The 22,872-nt window shown below is 37.7% G+C and overlaps 1 protein-coding gene across 14 annotated transcripts in view; it reads left to right on the top strand.

The window, feature by feature from the left end:
- Window positions 1–22,872, top strand: part of SETD5 (SET domain containing 5) — an 84,159-nt gene that overhangs the window by 38,555 nt on the left and 22,732 nt on the right. For 3 of the 14 annotated variants that reach the window (XM_038565752.1, XM_038565753.1, XM_038565759.1), the window contains 17 exons: window positions 41–265; window positions 3,551–3,743; window positions 4,024–4,129; window positions 4,456–4,664; window positions 5,003–5,061; window positions 5,555–5,733; window positions 6,673–6,711; window positions 10,108–10,350; window positions 10,922–11,070; window positions 11,462–11,579; window positions 12,338–12,447; window positions 13,368–13,617; window positions 13,954–14,034; window positions 14,983–15,240; window positions 15,887–16,207; window positions 16,609–16,851; window positions 22,053–22,182. In XM_038565752.1, the coding sequence (XP_038421680.1) occupies window positions 3,652–3,743; window positions 4,024–4,129; window positions 4,456–4,664; window positions 5,003–5,061; window positions 5,555–5,733; window positions 6,673–6,711; window positions 10,108–10,350; window positions 10,922–11,070; window positions 11,462–11,579; window positions 12,338–12,447; window positions 13,368–13,617; window positions 13,954–14,034; window positions 14,983–15,240; window positions 15,887–16,207; window positions 16,609–16,851; window positions 22,053–22,182 (2,587 nt within the window). In that variant the 5' untranslated portion in view covers window positions 41–265; window positions 3,551–3,651. Of the gene's footprint in view, window positions 1–40; window positions 266–3,550; window positions 3,744–4,023; window positions 4,130–4,223; window positions 4,361–4,455; window positions 4,665–4,768; window positions 4,810–5,002; window positions 5,062–5,554; window positions 5,734–6,672; window positions 6,712–10,107; window positions 10,351–10,921; window positions 11,071–11,461; window positions 11,580–12,337; window positions 12,448–13,367; window positions 13,618–13,953; window positions 14,035–14,982; window positions 15,241–15,886; window positions 16,208–16,608; window positions 16,852–22,052; window positions 22,183–22,872 lie in introns of those variants that run through there. The other 11 variants (XM_038565755.1, XM_038565754.1, XM_038565757.1 and 8 more) reach the window with 9 other exon arrangements.

The following is a 22,872-nucleotide window of genomic DNA, read 5'->3' as shown; positions in this document are numbered from 1 at the left end:
TCCTTTTACCTCCCTTGTACCCAATCTTCCTTGCTTACAGAAAGGAAGTGGAAGCCCCCTACCTTTCAAGACGAAGTGGCACTACACCAGGATGTGAAAGTCCAGCGAAAGAGACCCAAGGGGCCTAGGGGGCAGCACACCCCCAGAAGCCAAGTCTATTCCAGGCAGTACCAGGGATTAGGGTCTGGGCTGGAAAAATCCTGGTGTTTTGAATATGTTCAGGTCCAGTTCAGACTCTTGATCCCACAGCCACTTCTTGAGTGAGGTGGGTGTTGCTCTAATTCCCCTGTTTCTCTTGCCATTTTCATAGTCCCTGGGGATTCTTTCCCCTTCAGCAAAGCAAAGCAACTGTACCAGAGCTCTGGGTTCAACTGCATCCCTGGTTAATAGTGGTTTTCTTCCTTAACACTGAGAATATAGTAAAGAGCATGTATATTTTTCTTCACAAAGCCACCTAGGATTACTTAACTGTCTATTGTCTTCCTTAAAGAGGAAGACTTAAAATGAAGCTACCCCAAGAAGCAGTATACTATATTCTGGGGTAGGCTAGAACTGAAAGTTTTTGACCTTATTTCCATATAAAAAGGACGATGGAGGGTAGGGGGATGGGAAGGGTGGAATTGTGTTCCTTCCAGGGCTTTTTTTCCTGTTTTGTTTTATTTTTTTGCATGCCAAATAGATTTAGTTATGCTGGTAGCTGAGACTTCCAAGTCTACAGCTATTTCCCAAATACTTAAAAAATCTTCTTGCATTAGGAACTATAATTATATAGTGTTAATAGATTTTTATAAAGTCAACCACTACCTCTTACACAGATTGACTAACAAACTACACAGGGAGATAGCATTAACATTTGTGAGAAATTTCAACAGAGAGATTAAATCACTGACTTTGGAACTAGTAGAGAAAAAAGCCTAAAGCAATTGTTCTTAAAACTGGTGTTTTTCCTAGAGTGCAGAGATGACCACCCATAAATGCTGCTAGGGAGTCCAAAAGTATTTGTAGACTTTTGGCCTAAAAATTTGACTACAGTGTTCCTATTTTCTGAAACATTTTCATCTGATTTCTTGACAGATTTCTAATAATGTTGTTATAACTAATTATATCGTTACTCGCTTAGTATTTCTACAAAGCAAGAGAATGTCACCAATTACCTTATGTACCATTCTGTTACATTTTAGATGATATTTGTTAATGTTTCACCATGCATATTCCACTGTCATGCATATTCCACTGTTTCAGGTACTCTAAGATTAAACTTGGTATGAAGGGCAACATACTCAATTGAGTAAGGGACCTAGACCTTATGGGATTTTAAATCTGATAACAGTATGCATTATGCATTTTTTAAGTATTTGTAGGAGAACTTCTAGATAAAACAATAAAAGCAAGGATTTTTCTGAATTTATAATTCTGCCATAAAAGAATTTCAGATATTTTCCAAGAGGTAGCATTATTGCAGCTGGTTGCATGTTGTATTTAAAACACAATCAGTGCCTTATCTGTTGTAAGCATGGCTTCTTTGTATATACCCAACTGTCATAGCAGTTCAAACATAGGCTATAATTACATTTGCATAAAATGGTTGGCTAATAAGGAAATGCAATCTTAATATTCCAGATTTTAATCCGTATTTTGAAACATAGGTAAGAGTTGATATATATGTCAAGTGTATCGTAGAATATAGTGTAGTTATCTGTCAGCATGTAACTATTTAATTAATAGCCTGTATGGATATTGCAGTTTCCTCATCAAAAGATATGAGCTTAAATTTTAATATTTGGCACGCATAGCAAGATGTTAAATGCTGTGCTTTACGAGAAAGTATTTTCCAGTGGGATGGCCTTTTAACCTCCACAATATACATTTTATTTTTATTCCCTAGACTTGCACATGAAGTGCATATGTTCATATTTACCCAGTTTGGAGATGGGTAAGATACAACCAACATAGCTCCATCTCCATGGCCATCTTTTATTTCATGCCACTTTCCTTTTTCCCGTCCAAAAAAATTCCATTTCTAATAAACAGCTGCCATGTTTCACCCCATGTGTTCAGTGGTACAAAATCTCTTATATAAAATATATATATAGCTTTCTTGGAATACTTGTTTATTAAGTGAATTAACAATGTTGAAAGTTATTACTTTCTCTTAACTGTCCATCATAGAAACTAAATTCTACCTTCATTTTATTAATGCTTGTTTGCCGTCAGTTTCATTTAGGAAACCCCACCTGTTTCCTAATACTCAGAGCTGATTGCCTCTCAGTGAGCCATGTCAGATCATCTTTTCTCAAGAATACTGACCTGCATTCTTGATGTACCCCACTCCAGATCCCATCTTGCAGACACTCTAAAAGAATAAAATGCATGCACTTCACTAACAGAATACTTTCCTATGTCTAAAGTTCTTCTTCACCTAGAAATTACCTTTGCTGTTATTAATAAGATCCCTTCTCACAGTTTTGGAGCATATAACTGGGTGAGTTGGATATATCTCAGAATTTTCTTTTATCCCTCACTTCTCAGCTGACATTGCACCACATTGAACTGCACACTTTATTCCTGCCAAGTACTGTGTATTGTATACTAGACTTCCAGGCAGGAAAAGCGTATGTTCCTTAATGCAAACTATGCATTACTTGATTTCCTAAAAGACTGTCTGATCTCTAAGGCTGAGTTGTATATGTGTTTGGGGTTTCTAATTTGTGAATCTCTGTTCTAGTTAATTTAAATGCCAGATAATCCTTTATTGAGTTCGGCAAAGTCATACAGTTGCATTCCTTAATTATCTTTCAAAATTCCCTAAAACTTAACCAGGTAACAGTCACAGTTAAAAGTTCTTTTTTTCCCAAAAACTTGTATTTTGGAAAAAAAAAAAATCGTGTATTTTGTCCTTTGTTAGCTATGCCTTTTTATTATCAAGTAAAGGCTTAAAATTATATTTCTAAATTTGAACATTTATAATTTTTTATATTAATAAATTATACTTGAACAGTTTGCTTTCCACTTAATGAGGGTATGAAAAGATACTAAACCAAGCTTCTCAATAAGCCTGGTTACTTAAATTTTCTTAAGATTTTCTCTAAAGATAGAATGTTACCCTGGTTTTCCAAACCAGTTAGGCATAGTTGAAAGAGCATAGGATTTGGAGTTAGACATTATTTCAAATTCTGGCTCTGTCACTGTATGGACTTTGGTAATCTCACCACCTCAACTTCTGTAAAAATGGGGTGCTATTTACCGTGTTTACTAGTTGCAGAGTAAATGAATTAACATAGATAAGAGCACCTAGAAAATAATGGGCAATCCAGAATGGTAGCCACAACTTTTATTATTTGTCAATGGACAATAAAACTCTGAGTACAGTTTTGATTATTTTGAAGTTCTGTGGTATTACCATGCAGCTGTTAAGTAATTGTGTCCGTGATATGCTTGCATGTCATTGGTGGATGAGAAATTATTACTCTAATAAGGTGTTTGGGGGTTCATCAAGATGAGAGGTATGATAAATATAAGATGCCGTTGTTTTTACCTGTACTTTCTTCAGGGTATCCTGTCTTGGTAGTGAATGGAAGAGGGCCTGGTCCCTGGGGCAGTGCAGAAGGCACTTTCATCATCTCACTCACTGCAAATGTCATGTGAGGTTTCATGGAAGTATTAAGAGATCCAATTAAGAAGAATAGTTCTGAGTCTAAACCAGCCCAGAGTGGCTTCTCTAGGGGAAACTCCCTGCTCAGCTGGTACGTTTGTGTTTGTCATTAGGGACACCTTGTATTCCAGGTGCCTGCCTTGAGACATCTGCCTGTACTGGCTTCATGTTACACACAAATCCACATTTAATAACGCTCCTGTTATTTATAGGCCTAGTTATGTTAATCAGATTGTTTCACTGAGTTCCTTCTCTTATTCTAGTGGCTGGTGGTTGTGGAAAGAGGCGGGGTTAGCATGGGAAGTTAAAGTCTTAGTTTAAGGGAAGATTAGGTGTTATGCTATCATGCATTGCTTTTCGCCTTTGTGCAGCCCTGAATCTGTGGAGGCTAGTCCAGCAGTTAATGAGAAGAGCGTGTATTCCACTCATAATTATGGGACCACTCAGAGGCATGGGTGTCGAGGACTGCCTTATGCTGTGAGTATGCATTTGTTTCTCTCCAGAGCAGTGATCTTCCTGGAGTGTAATCCATTCTTATACATTGTGACTTTCTTGAAATGTTTATATGCAGCATGACGAAGTTGCCCCTTTTGCACTTCCCTGCCTCCAGCGGACGTCTAGCCCTGCATCATTGTTCTTGTTTTTATGTCCCAGTTGACCTTGGCATTTTGTTTTATCACTTTCCTGGTTGAAGCCAAAAAACAAAGGGTACTACTTTCTTCTTTCTTTCCATATGTACCATACTTTAGGGGAGAGAGGGGCCAGTGTTTGGACACTGTTGATTTAAAAAATCTTATTTTCAGGATCATAATTACGGAGCCCCTCCTCCTCCGACACCTCCTGCTTCTCCCCCTGTCCAGACGATCATCCCTCGTTCTGACCTGAATGGCCTGCCGTCGCCCGTAGAGGAACGCTGTGGAGACAGCCCGAACTCTGAAGGAGAGACTGTTCCTACCTGGTGTCCTTGTGGTCTTTCTCAGGATGGCTTCCTTCTCAACTGTGACAAGTGCAGGTAAGATCATGCTCCATCTCAGTTCAAGCCTGGGTTGCTGGGATTAGGGTTTCTTATTAGTAGGGAAAAGCTCAAAGTATTCTTTCTTGTGTTTGTTAATGTAGATGATTCCTTAGTGCTCCTTGGCTCGAATTCTCTGCACTAGGTGAGAATTGCTGACAACAAGGAATGAGAGATTGATGTTAAAGCTATTGAATTTGATATGAAATTTAATGTCCTGGAAACATTTGGTAGGTGGGAGGAAGGGGGTAGTATATGCAGAGACACTTCTCCCATGTGTGCGACAATGTGCTGCATGCTGTTGGAAGGACTACTTTAAGTTTATTTTCCCTCTTTAGGGGAATGAGCAGGGGGAAGGTTATTAGACTTCATCGGCGGAAGCAGGACAACATATCAGGTGAGCCAAAAATGGGTTGGGCCCATCTATTTTGACAGATAAATATTTTGTGATTTAAATAATCCTCTCAAGAACTCCTGTAAGTCTCCGTGATCGCTAGCTCTTCATGGAAAAGAAAGCAGTTCTCTCACAACTACTGTTTAATTCTCTTGTTGTGAATTAATGTATCCAGAAACAATATCTTAGCCCCAGAGCAATCAAAATATTCCTTGTGAGCACACACACCAAATAAAAAACCCAGATCCTTCTCGTGTGTTACACATTGAGGGAACTCAGTCAAGGGGTAAATATATACAATATAGAGCAGGGTTTCTATGCTTGATGCAGACAGACTCTTATTTTCATAAGGAATATGTTCTACATATGACAAAGTTAATGGAAGTTATGACTTCCTGAATAACGGAAAGGAGTAAAGATAAAGGAATAAGCTGTTTTTAATGCACTTTTGATGCTGTTTGCACAACATGTGACTATGAAATAACTTTCTTTTCAGGTGGGGATAGCAGTGCAACAGAAAGCTGGGATGAGGAGCTTTCTCCCTCCACTGTGTTGTACACAGCAACACAGCACACACCTACAAGCATCACCTTAACTGTTAGAAGAACAAAACCCAAGAAGCGGAAGAAGAGTCCAGAAAAGGGTCGTGCAGCAGCAAAGACGAAGAAAATCAAGGTATGGAGGGTAAAAGTATCTTAAAGAGAAATATATCTGAAATAGCCCAAATTTTGGACCAAGAAGGCGCCAAAATTCTCTTAAGTTTGATCCAGATGTTTTGAAGGGCCACTTTTGCTCTGCTTGCAAAAATCGGCTAATCTTTGTTGTGAACATGTAGACCAACCTCTCTTCTGCCACTTCATACCATCACAACTGGCACAAAGTTTCTTCTACTCCAAACCCCATCCCAGGTATGAAATCCCAGCCCCACCTGGCCAAGCCCATATGTGCTGCAGCCTCCAGTCTAGGCTTCCACTGTCCTTCATTATCTCCCTACCTCCTCAGTCCCAAGGCACGGTCTGATATTCTTGTCCTGGTACATGCCCACATCATGTCATTGGGTTGATTGTTTTTTCCTTGTTTCAAAAAAGTTAGGAAGCATCTCTTGAATGATCTAGGCTTCCAGAGTGTTGTGGTCACTTTCCTGTATTCTCAACTAAAAAGTCTCCAGGAGAAACCTCTTCTGTTTTGTGTTCTTTCTTCCCCATCATGGCAACATTGTTGCTCCTAGGTGACTTGTCCACCCCTTGTTAAGGGGATTGGTCTTTGTTTCCTTCTTAATTTCAAAACTGGTAAATCTGCAACCTTACGAAATATTTTTATTTACTTTTTCTTTTAGTGTCAGGAGTACATATAGGATTTAAGTGATGCATGCTCTTCCCTGTTAATTACCTAGTTTCACCATGGAAAGTGTTAGAATTAGCCTCAAAGTTCACTGGCCTTGGGCTACCCTTATTCTTGATAATAGTGTGGGGGATTCCATTGTATTTGTTACCTAGGAAAAAGGGGACAGACTAAAACACTAGTTCTTGCTTTAGTTTTAGTCTCAGATAGGTATAACTGTCATTCTTGGTACCAAGTTTTGTTTTGTTCTACTTGTTTTCCTCTTTGGGATAGGCATTTCGAGAGGGATCCCGGAAGTCCTTGCGGATGAAGGTAAGGGGTATTCTTCCCTGATGCTGTGTTTTACTTCACTGTGATCTTGCATTTTGGTCAGCTTCTTTCCTGACATTGATGGTCTGGGAATCTTGGACTCTGCTTTTTGCTAGTTTGTAATTGTTGCCATTCAGTATTCATAGAGGCTTTCTCTAAAGTAGGTTTTCTTGGCCATTTTCTGAAATATTTTCCCTTTCTGTAATCAGCCTTCATTTACTAGTTTTTCATTATTAGCTGCTTTTCTGGGGTGGGGGCAGTCAAGGAGGGGTAAGTGACGTTTACCAAACAAAATGAGGCTGATGTTTTCTGTCGTTGTAATTGGCCTCAACCTCAGGATTGAGGTTTTTCTGGTGATACAGGATCTCTTGTGCACCCACCCTAGCACCATGTGGGCTTTACTCACCAGTTGAAAGGATAAATTTCATCAGTTAGGAAAGTAGTATTATAGGAATTACTCTTACTGGAATTACTTAGTTTTGAACTGTGTTTTGTTTTGTTTTGTTTTGTTTTGTTTCCTGGCATATCTGTTTGGTATATAAAATTTATATGGTGCTAGTGTTTCTTTTCTTCAGTTATCAAATGAAAGAGCTTACAAGGTGATACTGGGTAGTGGTTGAAGAATTGAGAAGTTATATGCAGTGGTTTAAAAGGACTTTTAGGTACTGGGTAGTAAAGAACAGTTTGCCCAAAAGAGATTTGATTATACTGTCTAGTATCTTCTTTACCTATGTATATGTAGGAGGACAGCATGGCTCCCAATTCATTACTTATGGCTTCAAAACATTTACTTAGAATTAAGATTGAATTGAATTCTATAAGCATTCCTGTCCCTAAATGTAAATGATGAAAAGCAGGATCTTTGCTGTTGAAGGTTATATGGCATAAACATTAAAATCTTTTATTAAGGAAAAGCTTTATAAAGATTAATATACATAAGTATATACAGAACACCAATGTAACTGATACTAACAAAGATCACAGGTGACACTTTATCTAAAATTTGAAGGCTTCATGTAGTGTATACCCATAAACAGATTGTAAAAGTAATGACAGAGGATTTAGAGCCCAAGAACATGTCCTGGATGTCTTGGAATAGAACTTGTTATTTTTTTTTGCTGGATCTGTCTCCTGTAAGAGGTTACATTTGCCTTAACTGCCCCCATTATTTTTGTCTCATTTGCTTGGAGGGGACCTTACTCAAACTTATGGGGCAGACATAGCCCTGATCCCAGCTGTTAAGCCTTTTTCTCTTTTATCAGCTAACTGTTGTAATTTGCCTCCAAATATCCAAAACCTTTTGAAGGCTATTGACTGGCTGCCCCAGAAAACTACTTATAAATCTCTCTATATGTAAATATTGCTTGCATTTTCAAGATGTTGACAGATTATCCTATGGCATCCTAAAATTTAAATAATAAAAAAAATAGTAGTCAGTTTGATTTTTTTTTTAAGATTTTATTTATTCATGAGAGATAGGGGGGTGGGGGTGGGGTAGAGGCAGAGACACAGGCAGAGAGAGAAGCAGGCTCCATGCAGGGAACCTCATGCGGGACTTGATCCCGGGTCTCCAGGATCATGCCCTGGGCCGAAGGCAGGCACTAAACTGCTGAGCAACCCAGGGATACCCCAGTTCGATTCTTATATCAGAATTCTGATTAGGGTTACAAATTTGTACTCAGAATTAATTATTAATTAATAAGAGCACCAGCAAAGATGTGGTTGAGAGCCATAAAGATGGAAAATATTTACCATTTAGATTCTAATCCCAAAGTCAAGAGTTTGCCTATTGGAGACTACCGTTAACCACTAGGTGCCAGTAACACATGCACCCAGGTATGGTAATCAAAAATGACTTTACGTATTAGCAGATGTCCCCTGGGGACAAAAATCACCTCTGCTTGGGAACCATGTTCTAAACGTACTGAGTTACGGTTTCGAATACCCAGAAGAATGAGACAGCAGAGTAGTCAGAGTTGTATTATTAAACAATAGCTAATAACATAACAGTGGCTTCCAGTATACATTAAGTGTAGTAAACCATCGGTTTAGTGATCACTACTGAATGGTTAAGCCTGGGAATACTGTTTGGGCACCTCTAATCCCCAGTCTCCTAAGCACCCTTATATCTAAGGTTTTGAACTTTTCTTTTGCTTAGCTACTCCTGATACCCAAGCAGGTGATACTGTGTTCTCAGTGTGTTGGCTGCAGGTGTTTCTTAGATCCCTTTTTGTATTGTTCATTCTTTTTGATTCCAATGAGAAGGGTAGAAAAGAAAGGCATTAATTTTTTCTTTTCATTTTCCTGTTCCTTGGGGAAAGGATGGTAGACAACAGTCAATCAAAAACAGTGGGACAAAAGTGAAAGAAAGCAGTTAAAATAGACATAAATGTTTTCTGTGTCATTCATGGAAAGTATATTTAATTTTCTTATGCCTATATTTGCAACTTTAGTATGGACATGGATTTGCAAATAGCTTTGGTACTATGGTATCTTTTTCTTCTAGTCATCACTGGTATGACATCATCACTATCCGTGTTTGTTTTGTTTTTCTGATGACACTTTAAGTCTTTAACACCATGGAGGAGAACATGTGTCAGACTTAAAGCTGTGTCTCTGTATCTCAAACATAAAAACTGTCTATTTAGGATAATGTTGTTGAGATATAATAATCTTTTCTCAGTATTGTCACCATAGAGGGCAGTGGTTTTCCTAGAGAAGTATAGCAAAGCACCTCTCAGCATTTTCTACACTGTCTACCCACTCCCTTGCCCCTGCCTCACCTCTTGAGGGTGCAGCTGTTTAAACTGTCAGAAATAGAGCACTCGAAAGATGCACACCAAAATGATGGCTTTGTCTCAGAAATGAGATTACAGGTTATTTATTTTGGTCATGTGTATTTTCAGAATGAACATGTATTAATTGTATAATGAAAAAATAATTCACAAAAAAAAACCCAAAAATATTCTCTTGGGAGTAGTGGAATAATATGAGTTGGTACACTAACACACGTATTCATAAGCATTGAAATTTAAACTAATCTTTTGAGGTATCTATGTTTGTTTTTATGAAGGTTTTCTTATGAACTTTGTCATTCTTCTGATAACAAAATTTATTTCTGTGATTTTAAAATGGTCATAAAATGACAGTGATGATCCAAATTAATTTCTCCCTGTATTAATGAGGAAACTAAGCTTGTCTAAGAAGTTATTCAATGCCTCACATCTTAGTGGTAATGAAACCATGATTAGAAGCCAGATCCCCTAACCCCCAGGCCATTGCTCTTTTATGCCACACCAACTGCCAAGTGAAAATAAATTTTCTCTGGAAATTCAGCCTGTTTTCCTCGCATTTTTATGCATGGATTCTCCTAACCTACCTGACCTTTGTTCTCTACAGAATTCTCCTTCTGAAGCACAGAATTTAGATGAGAATACAACTGAGGGATGGGAAAATCGGATAAGACTATGGACTGATCAGTATGAAGAAGCTTTCACTAATCAGTACAGTGCAGATGTACAGAACGCCCTTGAACAACATCTACATTCTAGCAAGGAATTTGTGGGCAAACCTGCTATTTTAGACACTATTAATAAGACTGAATTGGCCTGTAATAATACAGTTATTGGTTCCCAAATGCAGGTAAGGATCAAAGGGTAAAAGACTCCTATATGTAGTTGAGACCCTTAGGAAGAGGTTGTATAATGGGATTATCATTTCTTTCAAATGTATGAGCCCCTTAGAATAACGAATTAGCCAGCTGTTGAGCCTCTTTAACCAAAAGCAAGTTGTAGTGATTAGAAACTGTCTGGATACCTATTTTTTTAAAGTATTAATTAAAAATAGACAAATACGAATAGGAAAGTTTTATGCATCCTCAGTATGAATTTTTAAGATTGATAGGAAGTTAAGCTTGTTCTTCCTCATTCTTGAATTAGACATAGAGCCACTAGAATCTTAATCATACCTTTTTCTATGATCTATCTTGTGTTTTGTGAGGGACCAGGTGACCAGTTTGTTAGATAGAGCCTGCTTCCTAGAAGCTTTTATCATTAAAAAATTTGTGATTATTAAAAAATAAAAACTGATTTTTGAGCTAAATAGCATACAAATAAAATCTAAAAATATTGGTACCTTTTCCTCAGGAAATACTTTAGGTGTTTGCTGTGCTGCTGTTGCTATTGTCTAATGTTAATCCTCTGGTTTTATGCAGCTACAGTTGGGAAGAGTCACTCGTGTTCAAAAACACCGGAAGATCCTTAGAGCTGCAAGAGACTTGGCTCTGGACACTCTTATAATAGAGTATCGAGGGAAAGTCATGTTGCGACAGCAATTTGAGGTCAATGGGCATTTCTTCAAAAAGTAAGAACATCATTCACTGAGCAGTGAGGGCTAAAGTGGGCCTGGCAGAGCAGTATGGCTTTTAAAAAGATCCTGGTTGATAAGATGCTCTTGAGGAAAAGATTAGAGCTCAGATAAGCTCACACCTGTCTGCTATTTGTAGAAAAGTATAAATAAATCTGCAAATTGTTTAATATATAAAGTGGTAATGACTCCTTTCCAAGCCAAGCATTCCTTGCTTTGTGCTTGTTCTTTAATCAGAAGCAGACAAACATGTGATGTTTGTCAAGTTTAGGCATTGCAAAGGACTGCTGCTTCTTCTGTCAGCATATGCTTCATATTTGAGGTGAAGTCATGGGGTGGCCCTTTTATTTGTGTTGAGAATTACAGGAATTTCAATTATATCCCTTAGACCATACCCCTTTGTGCTCTTCTACTCAAAATTCAATGGTGTAGAGATGTGTGTGGATGCACGTACTTTCGGTAATGATGCTCGGTTCATCAGAAGATCGTGTACACCAAATGCAGAGGTAAGATTTCTGTAGCAACTTCTCTTTGAATGGAACCACCAAAGGACAAGTCTACTGAAGAGGCAGTCTGAAAACTTCACCCAGATTAATTCAAGGTCTGTAGATAATGATTATAATCTTTTATCATAAGAGACAAAAAAAATAACAGTGCTTTTATTCTGACACGATGAGAGCAAGGAATGGATTTTCTTTCAGAAGGAAGAAATGGGAAAAAACAAATTTTGCATTTGCTAGAGAGAAAGAGCTAGACTGGATAAGAAGTCATTTAGGTTATATCAAAGAAATTACTATATGATAGAAGATGTCCATTAGGCACAAACTAAGCTGTTTGATTGCACTTTTTTTAGATTTTAGATGATAGTATTATAAGAGAAATTCTAGACATTTCTAGAATTCATTACTCAGTGCATAATCAGTGCAGCTACATCAAATGCTGCAAGAAAATCCCCAGAGCTTTCTCTGACAGGCTAAGGAATTTTAATTCTCTGATGTGACTGAGAACGGCTTAAAGATGTAGAGCAGAGCAGAGATCTTATCCCAATTTCTAGCATCTCAAGGTTTCTCCATTTATTTCAAGAAGTATTATAAATTTTCAAATAATTACTGTGTGATAGTTTCATGTCAAATGATGGAGTTACATAATAGACTCCTGTAACTCTTAAGTAAAGAGAAACTAATTTGGCAAAGGGATTTTTCTGTCTTATGGAGAGTTCCTGGTCTTTATGGTAAGTCATCAACCATAAGCCATGTTCACACAGGTGCGACACATGATTGCAGATGGGATGATTCACCTATGTATCTATGCAGTGTCTGCCATCACCAAGGATGCTGAGGTCACCATAGCGTTTGATTATGAGTACAGTAACTGGTAAGACCTACAAAACCTTTCATACATGAATGGCTTTGTCTTACATATTAAGCTTTTTTGTTGCTCTACTTTTGTTCCTTGTCATTTCCTCTTTTTCTAAACCTAATCTTTTCATAAATAATGTAGTTTTTGTCTAGAAATTGTGTAGGGAAAGACAGAGTTGGGGCAGTTTTTTTCTAGAGATACATACACATAATATGTCACTGCTCACCAGTCTCCTAACCAGAGTTGTTTTGCTTTTATATCTTTATGGCAAGAATAGTAAAAATGGTAGGTATGAAACACTCCTAGAAATTGCAGTAGCATCTGTTGTTATGCACACAGCACTTGTTCCAGGGACCATATAGAACGAAAGTTTTTAAATTCGCCCCATCCATTTGAACCATGTAATCTATCTGAATGTGACAAGGCAGAAAAATAGAGATGGCAAGTCATAGATAAATATGTGATGGATTTTGTAAAATAGATGCTTTTTTCTCTCTTGGTCCTTTTAGGCCAAAAAGATCATATGGTAAATGATGTTTAGCACAGGTATAAGAAGAAAAGATACTAGGAATAAGTAGGAAATCACTAGATAAAAAATGAGGACATGGTAAAAGTAGATGCAAGGGAAGTATTGCCTTTTCGGCCTCTATTATTGATTCACTGCCCACTAAGTAGCATAAAGACATTTAGGAGAACAGAACTTAGTGAAATTTTCTTTCTTTTCCACTGACCATATGTAGGGAAAGAGTTAGGGTTACATAGCAAAACACCGAATATTGAAAAGTATTCATAGGACTCTAATGTGTCTATTTAACTTATTTAAAGATAATACAAGGGGAAATTACTACACTATTTCTCCAAGAGAATCAATGGACTGTATGACTGATTTTGCAAGGGTACTGAGACAGGCACTTTCGGTTGTTTCTTTGGAGCAGTAATTATAAAGTGGACTGTGCATGTCACAAGGGGAACCGGAATTGCCCTATACAGAAAAGGAATCCCAATGCCGCAGAACCACCACTCCCACCTCCTCCAAGCTTACCCACCATCGGAGCAGAGACAAGACGTAGAAAAGCTCGACGGAAAGAGTTAGAGATGGAGCAGCAGAATGAGGCTCCAGAAGAGGATAACAATCAGCAACCAGAACAAGTTCCTGAGAAAGCAACTGTGTCCAGTGACCATGAGGTAATCTTCCCCTGGTCAGAGAATGTTGCTGTGGTATTGATTCTCTGCAAATAAAGAGGGTCCCTGGTTGCCACAAGTTGTTCTATGTAGGGAGTTTATAACAATACCTAAAGACCTTCATGTCAAGGTGGATGTGGCAATAATCGAGAACATCCTTTCAGCTGCTTTCCACATTACTGTTCAGAGTGTGGTACTTATCATGTGTATTTACCATGTAGTCTCATGAATAACACCATAAAGCATTAGAAATTGTTTCTAGAGAGTTTTAGCTGCCAGACAAAGATTGTTTATTCTTAGAGCTTAAGAGTACAGCTGAATATCACCTCTGTTCTAAAGGAAATAGACAATCCAGAGGAAAAAGAAGAAGAGAAAGAAGAGGTTACAGATGACCAGGAGAACCCAGCTCATAGCAGAAGGGTAGGTACCTTCTAACATCCTTTCATTCCTGCTACTTACCACGGCTTGTGAACCCCTTGTATTCTTTGTATCATCTCATTCTTTAATAAGATAGTATACTATCATCTGCACATCATGATGGTTTGGGTTTTTTTTTTTATAAAGGAGATTTCATTATGATTTATTTATTTTTATATCTCTCTCACACACACAGTAGGCTAGCGACTATCATCTAATGATGGTCTTAAGAGATTTCTTACTAACAGTCTAGTTTCCAAAGGACTGCCTGATTAGAACAGAACACATACATGTTGGGGCTTCTTGTTCCAGAATTGTATTGAGTTTTGACGTAAAAATAAATCTTTTGATCACAGGGATTCAAAAATTCAGCTCTTTCCCTGAAGCCAGCCATATTTAATTCTAGTCTTGAGAAGCAAAAGAAAATCTACTTTGTTATTTTTGAATTCTGAAAGTCAAGAGAAAAATAGGTTTTGATGGCTGTTTTTCTTTTATTTTAAAGTTTCAAAGTAACTGGCCATTTTGATAAGTTTAGATTGACCTTTCCTTTTTTACAACTCTTTGCAACATTAAAAAAAAAAATGTTTAGGGGTACCTGGGCTCAATCAGTTAAGCATCTCACTCTTGGTTTTGGCTCATGTTATGGCCTCAGGATCCAGAGATTGAGCCTCATTCGGCTCTGCACTCAGTAGAAAGTCTGCTTGGGATTCTCTCCTCTCCCTCTGGTCCTCCCAGCTTGCGCAAGTACATGCATACTCACTCTCTCAAAAAAATAAATTTTTTTTGAAAAACAATTTTTATTTTTAGTTTTTACTTCTGTTTTCTAAGATGTGTGTCATTTTACCAGCAAATGTCTTTAAATGTCTATGAATTTCCATTAATAACATTTCTGAAAAAATATCCCCACCTCTTATTGAGGCTTCCTTCTATGCTAATGCTTTTTCTTTCTAGACCCGGGAAGATAGAAAGGTTGAAGCCATCATGCATGCTTTTGAAAACTTAGAGAAAAGAAAGAAGCGGCGGGATCAGCCATTGGAACAAAGCAGCTCTGACATAGAGATTACTACCACCACCTCAGAGGCCCCCGTGGGAGAAGAGGCAAAAACTGAAGCCCCTGAATCTGAAGTTAGCAACCCTGCTTCAAACATGGCCATCCCAAGCACTCCACAGAGTGTTGGTGTAAACACCCGGAGGTCTTCTCAAGCAGGGGTAAGAGATGGGAAGACTTCAGGCCTTAGACATCCCTCCTTTTACTAATGACAGTTATCTGTCTTTTGAAATAGTAAAAATCTGCATTTTCAGCTTCACCTTATATTGCAATAAATAAGGCCATTTTCATCAGCTGATATGTGGGATTCAGGGAGACAGAATTTGAATGACTAGACACTTTCAGACTAGAATGTAACTTCTTACTGTTTGTGGTGAGTTCATAAAAATCATTTCCTTTCTCTTTTGGCTCTTCTATGTAGCACAGTCAGGCGCCTGACCTTTCATAGGATTCTTGGTATCAATTCCTCTTTTCTTTCCCTACCTTGACCATGAATTCTAAGCTTTAAGCAAAACCTCAGTACCTGGGAAAGAAACAAAGCAAAGAATTACCTTCCCTGCTTAAGAACCTTAAAATTAGGTAGCTACCTTCAGCTGACTTTGTACCTATTTTATAAATACTTATTAGTGAAGAGTAGGCATCTACTTACAGGCTCTTTGGCTGATTTGTGTAAATTTTTTTAAGGATTACATTTGAGATTAGTATTTCTAAATACTAAATATTGAGAATGCTCAAAGTGAGTAGGAGACTGGATAGAATGTTTGCTGATAAGAAATTTCTGATAAGCATTCCACTGTGCTGTTACAGGATATTGCTGCAGAAAAACCAGTCCCCAAGCCACCTCCAGCGAAGCCTTCTAGGCCCCGACCGAAGAGTCGAATTTCTCGGTACCGGACCAGTTCAGCCCAAAGACTAAAGCGTCAGAAGCAGGCCATTGCACAACAGGCAGAATTGTCACAAGCTGCCTTGGAAGAGGGAGGAAATAATAGCTCTGTAACTCCTACTGAAGCTGGAAATATAGACAGTTCAGGAGAAAACAGGCAATTAATGGGGTCTGACCCTACTGTGTTATCAGTTACTGGATCCCATGTCAACCGCGCTGCACCTAAATACCCCAAAACCAAAAAGGTAAGTCACAAATACATCTTCATGAGTCTAGTCTGGCAAGGGCGTAGTGTGGTGAGAGGACCTGTAATCTCCAGAAAAAAAAACAAATCACCTAAGTATTATTAGATTGAAAAGTTGTAGATAAAAAGCTTTGAGACAGCAAGCTGAAACCATCCTACTACCTTTCTTTTGTTTCCTTAACTGTTTGAGCTTAAATTGCTGATAGCTGGAATAGTTCCTCCCTTAATGATTATGGAGAGGGTGAAGGAAGATATCCTTGCATTCTGAATGCCCAGTTTACTCTCTGCAGCTGCTATGTCTACCCTTGTCCTAGTTTCTAGCTAAGGTTTGTCATTGTGAGCTACACTGCTGCCTCTGGCTTTTACATCCAGCACCAACTAATGATCTTTTTTCTACCTTAGTATCTAGTTACAGAATGGTTGAATGACAAAGCAGAGAAGCAAGAATGCCCTGTTGAGTGCCCTTTACGTATCACCACGGACCCAACTGTACTGGCAACAACCCTGAACATGTTACCCGGTCTTATCCATTCCCCATTAATTTGCACCACCCCCAAACACTACATTCGCTTTGGCTCACCCTTTATCCCTGAGAGACGTCGAAGGCCCCTTCTGCCTGATGGCACCTTCAGCTCCTGTAAAAAGGTATGTCTATGTTTATGTGGGGTTGTTTTTGTTTTTTTAACCTAGGATGCCTATAATTGTGATATATCTAACATTTTCTAGACAGCCTTTCTCTGCCCATCTGAATTTATAACAAGTTCTTCAGCCATGAATAGTGATGCATCAAGAGTCAGTAGGATTAAAGTGGGATATATGCTGCATTTTTGGTGCTCACTTTGTGAGAATTCACTGTTGTCTTTTCCAAGAGCCCTTGAAGTTACTGAGTTGAGAGCACACAGCAGTTGATGACTGGGTAGGGAGGGATGCTTTGCATGTGCTCTTGTGGTATTGGCTAATATGTCCATTTGTGATTACTGTGTGAGTTTGGGCCCCAGGTACTCTAGAGCACTATATCGCATAAGTAAAAAATGATCGAATTGTGATTTGAATGAATTTAATTACTATTATCATTTGAATGAGAATAGAGGAAAAGTCCTATTGTAATTGACATATTTCCTGTTCCTTGATCAAATAACAAGTTGGATTGTTTATTCCCTAGTAAATACGGAACCTACTATAAAGTTCTCTCTCTCTCTCTCTCTCTCTCTCTCTCTCTTTCCCTCTCTATCCCCCTTCCCCCACTGTTTCTCTAGTTACATACTGTTTTGGATCTAGTGGCAGTAGTGTTTGATGGTTGTTTTTGGAATGCTCTTTCTGAATTCCCAGAAGCCCTGAATATTTTCCAAAGGTGTCTCTTGGGAATAGATCACTTCCCTCAGACCTATAATGTCATTTTTGTGTTTCTAGAAGTTTAGGACACCCTTTCATATGGTCTTCCTTTGAGGTAGAGTCTGTTCCCTGGAACATCCTTTTCTCTTATCCTCAGATCTGGATTCAGGCTGCCTTCCTCAGTGTCTGCCATTGCCCTCCTCCACTGGCATCACGTACATGAGGATGCTGCATATAGATTATTTGATGTGATGAAGTCTCCAACTCCAGGCAGGTCTTCCCTGACTCCTCCAAACTTAAAGCTTTTCTCTTTCCCCAAAGAGCAGAAATTATTTCTTGGGGGTGGGGGGGCATGAAAGATGAGATAAAGTGGTGTGGGATATGGAGGGGAGGAGGGCAGCAGGGTTCTATGCACAAAGGAAGGGCACTACCACTGAATGGGTAGTATACACTGAAGAAAGTCTTCCTGATTGCACATCTTACCTAAGTATTTGAGTCACTTAATGGTTTATTTGGGGGAAATTCCCAAGTAGAGTAACCCCTAAGGAGAAATTTGACCATGAGATCTTTGCCAAAAGAGAGGCTTTGAGTATAACACAATCACATGAATAACTTCCAGGTGTCAAGAATAAAAACAATGACATCTTTCTTAAGAAAAAATAAGACTAGAAATTTACCTAAGTGATAAAGGAGGGTTGGGTCTCTGGGGATAAATTTTTACAGTAAATCACTTATCTTGGATCTCAGATCATCTGAGAAGGAAAAAAAAAGTTGTTGCATTTTTATGAGCATTATGATTAACCTTATTCTGTAGTAATTGGAGAATTGTGTTAACTCTGATATAGCATCCAAAACTAATCTTCCTATTACATTTAGCTCAGTCCCTCAAGAGTAACAGCTCAAAATCTTAACTACATTTTTAGAGTGCTCTTGAACAATTAGAGAATGTACAGGTACGGTCTTTAGTTTGGAGGAGCAAGTCAGGTGATGACTTAATATATAAATATATGAGAGAAGCTTTTTCCTTTTTTTCCTGTCTTTGGCTGGACGTAATACTAGACTTCTAAGGATGTTAACTATTGAACCGTCTTATCAAGTCAGACAGTAGGGTCTCCTTATTTTGGTCCTTTGAGGTTAGACAATTTAGTACAGATAAATAATAAAGTCTGAAGTGTAGGTGGTATGGACTAGCCCCTTGAAATGCTGCCTTAATCATCCTGATGCTAGGTTATAATCTTCCTATATCTGGATTTTCCAACTAGCAGAGTCCTGTAAAAACCAAAAACATATAAGAATATGATTTTGAATCTGAAAGAAAAATCCATTTCTCAGAACTCCTTTTACCTGTATGGGTTAGGACTTGTATCTGTAGCTCATCTTTGTATCTCCATTGGCAACAGATAAAAATCCCGTATTATATTCTCCAAATGTGTCTGACCATCCTTAGTCTTGTTTTCTGCATGCTCTGCTCAGGCACTTTTATCTATGTATGTTATATTAGTCTTTGGGAAGAGGTCAGGCTATGTATACTAATTATCTAGCAGAATTATCTTACTTAAATTGGGTCTTAAATTTTTTTAAGTTTAGATCTGAATTAAGTCAGCTTTTATATTTGCTGTTCATATCCAAATTATATTTCAAAATAAGAATTTTACTTTTTATAGTGCAAAATTAATGAAATTAGGTCTTTTATCTAGAAATTGAACTCTTTATTCTAGATAGAAATAGAAAAGAGTTATTTTTAAATTGGCTAGAATAGACACTTAGATCCTAGTGTAGGACCAAAGAAGATCTGCATTATTCAACAAAATTGTAATAGTGTTCTAAAAACTTCTCAGAAAAGAGTGTAAATTAGATGAGAAAAACCACCCTCTGAACAGTGTGTATTGCTGATAGGCATACTGTTTCTTAACTGATTAAAGGGTTAAAAATCTCACAAAGTAAAAATCATGTTAAGTTCTATGTTGTATATTTGCATCCAGATTCTTAAAGAATGTTTGACAGAACATTTTTGATGTTCCTGGAGTTTCTAAATTATATTGAATCATGGTTCTTAAAAAGCGCAAGCATATCTTATATTGGGTCTTCACTTATTTTAAAATGAAAGCATTGATTTCATGAGTAACCAGTAAACCTTTTAGTAGTGTCCTTCCTTGTTCTTTCTGAATCTTCTCTAAACTTACACTTTGTAGGTATAATACACATGGGGTGTGGGGGATTTGGTGTTCTAGATTTCTTAGAAAACCATCCTTACTGACAATGAAACACTTTGCTTTGCATTAGTATACTATTATATATACTGGGGCGGAGGGAGTGGTTATATAATCTATGTATCTCCATACATAGCATTGAAATTCATTTGAACAGGTCCTCACTGAATATGTGTGCCTACTGATATACTACAAACTTTCTTCACAGGCATTCTCATTTAGCCTTCATGACAATAACCTTGTGAGGTTGGGTTATTGGCCTTGATTTATAGATCCAGAAACACCCAGATGGGTTACCACGAGGTAGGCAGCTAATAAGAGGCACAGCCCAGTTTCAGTCCAGATCTTTGGACTCCAAAACTCAAATTACTTCCTTGCTCCTTCCCCATAGTAATGAGACTCATCAAAACATTTCTCTCATATATCTCTGAGCTTCTAAGAAACTCTTTTAAGAGTTTTGGAGAAGGAAGAAGTATTCTTTTGAACTAGTAACTATGGCTAGAACTGAGGTGCTAAGGGTATCCAAAATTAATATGTTATTATGGAACTTGTTAGTTACAAACAAATGTTCAAGTTCTTTTTTTATCCGCTCTAAAATATTGCATAGACATACAGAAGGGTCAGGAGGAATGGGTTTGATCATATTTGCTTTGTTTAACCTTACAGCTAACCATACCAGCAACTTATTCCTTAGGATGCCCCTGTCCTGGTTTTATTTTCCTTTTTTGTAGTCATCAGATCCAGGATGTAAATTCTTTTATGGGTGTATATACTTGACACTGGAAATTTAAGAAATTATCTTATCTTGGAGGAAAGCACAGTGTGACCTCAAGTGAGTTCTATCATCTGCTCTGAAAAGAAAAACTTGTATTAAAGGTATCTGTAACAGGATTTTTCACTCATTTTGTCCTCTTGGGCCTAATTTTCCCCACCTATATACAATGAGTGCTTTGGACAAGGTGACTTCTAAGGTCTCTTTTACGTTGAAAGGTGCTGTGGTTCTGACAGTTCATCTTGATGTCAGTATTCTATGTATAAGTGAGTTCATTCTTGGTCTTGTTTGGCTTTTCAGAGACCTAGTCGTATCATAAAATGTTGATACAATTCAACCAACTATTGAGATCTCTTTTATACGTTTATTCATTCTTATTGCATCGTGTTTGCACTTTTATATTTGGTTTCATTTGGTAGACCACAAAGCCATTTATTTACATGATCTAAACTTTTTCTTGATGAAATTTTCCTCACGTTTTTTCCTGAGTTTCTAAGAGGGTAAATCTATTTGCTCTCTCTGGTGAAGAGAATATTTACTTACCTGTAATACTTGTTCTCTAAAGGTGTAAAATTATAGTCACCCTTGCTCTTCCTATTTGGGGGAGGGTCTGATTTAGAAATTGATGTTTATCAAAATTCGATCTGTCTTATGTCAGGGCAGGAGAGCCACAGAGTGGTGAGCAACCTACAACTGTGTATCTTAAGAGAACACAATTACAGGTAAGAAATTTTCTCTGTTCCTCAGGATGAATAATCTTATTATCCTAATCTTTGCAGGCTCGCTTTCTGACTTAAATTTATATCTCATCATTTTAGATTCTAGAATTCATTACAAAAAATGTGACTAATTAGAGAGTTCTTTTTGACTTTTTCCCCTTTTTGATTTCTGCAGAAGTTCATTTATTCGGGTGATTTGCATTATTCTCACCCAATTTAACCAAAGTATTTAATAGGGAGAAAAAACTCATAGGTTATTCCATCTGAGAGTAGACCTTTTGGAAGTATCTTGTTCCTGTACTGAAGAGCTGTTTATTCTCATCCAGAGTCTTCCTGTGAATCTTTTCTATTACCTCTTCCAATATCTCCAGCACAGGGCAGATGGCTCTTAAGAGATCTTTTATCTTCCTTTTAGGCACTTATTTTATGTACTAGTTTTATCCTATATGATCAGAGTCTCTCTCTCAAATGAAAGCTAAGATTCCTTAATCTCTTTCCCATTTACCCCATTCTAAGCAATATGAAAAGTTGAATAGTATTCTTTTTTTTATTGATTTCAATTTTTGGATGGGATCTTATTATGTATAATCCAGATTTTCTCAATTTTGCCCCGTAGAAGGAATTGATGGGGCAATATTCTAATATGCTGAAATGCAAGACAAAAAAAATACTTGACTATGGAACTGAATGAGTGTGTTGGAGTGCATCTCTCACCAGTTGATATGTAATGATCTGATTAATGTATTTTAAAATGACTTTACTAAGTAGTTTTAAATGATTATTGATAATTCCCTGGTTCTTTTACTGTTGTAGCGCTGGATAAAGCAAGCCTTGGAAGAAGGGATGACTCAAACATCATCTATACCCCAAGAGACTAGAACTCAGCACCTATACCAAAGTAATGAGAATAGTAACTCTTCTAATATCTGCAAAGATAATGCAGGTACGTATCTCAAATCTTCCTGAATCTGTAAACAATGATTATTTCCGGTCCACATAAAAAAATTCAGTTTGAGTACTTGAACAGTCTGACACCCCCCAAAAAAGAACATTATTATCTAAATAGTTACTTTACATCTGTCTTTACAGAGGAAGAGAGAGATCTCAAGTCAGGGAACAGTTTTCCCATGCCGACAAAGAAAGAACTAGATAGTGTACAGATAACTGTAGAATTAAGAGGAAAAATAAAGGGGTAGCCCTGGTGGCGCAGCAGTTTGGCGCTGCCTGCAGCCTGGGGTGTGATACTGGAGACCTGGGATCGAGTCCCACATCGAGTTCCCTGCATGGAGCCTGCTTTTCCCTCTGCCTGTGTCTCTCCCTCTCCCTCTCTCTCTCTCTCTCTCTCTCTCTCTCTGTCTGTCTCTATGAATGAATAAATAAAATCTTTAAAAAAAAAAAAGGAAAAATAAACAAGAAAGATACGGGGCTCTGTTGAAGGAACAATAAAGATTACATATGATTTAGCTGGGTGGGGCTTAGTTGAAGGGGCAGCAGTGAATGAAGTAAATGAGAAATCCTTGGGATGTTCTTGTTTTCAAAAAGTCTTGCACAATTAGTGTAAAATTTTCTAAGAAACATGGCTTTGAATCCAATATAAAATCCTCGTGAGTTTTTAAATTAGAAGGTCCTAAAA

This window comes from Canis lupus, chromosome 20, assembly GCF_011100685.1.
Source record: "Canis lupus familiaris isolate Mischka breed German Shepherd chromosome 20, alternate assembly UU_Cfam_GSD_1.0, whole genome shotgun sequence".
NCBI classification, from domain to species: Eukaryota; Metazoa; Chordata; class Mammalia; order Carnivora; family Canidae; genus Canis; species Canis lupus.
Note: the sequence above shows the minus strand (reverse complement) of the source record. Positions and strands in the feature narration are given on the sequence as shown.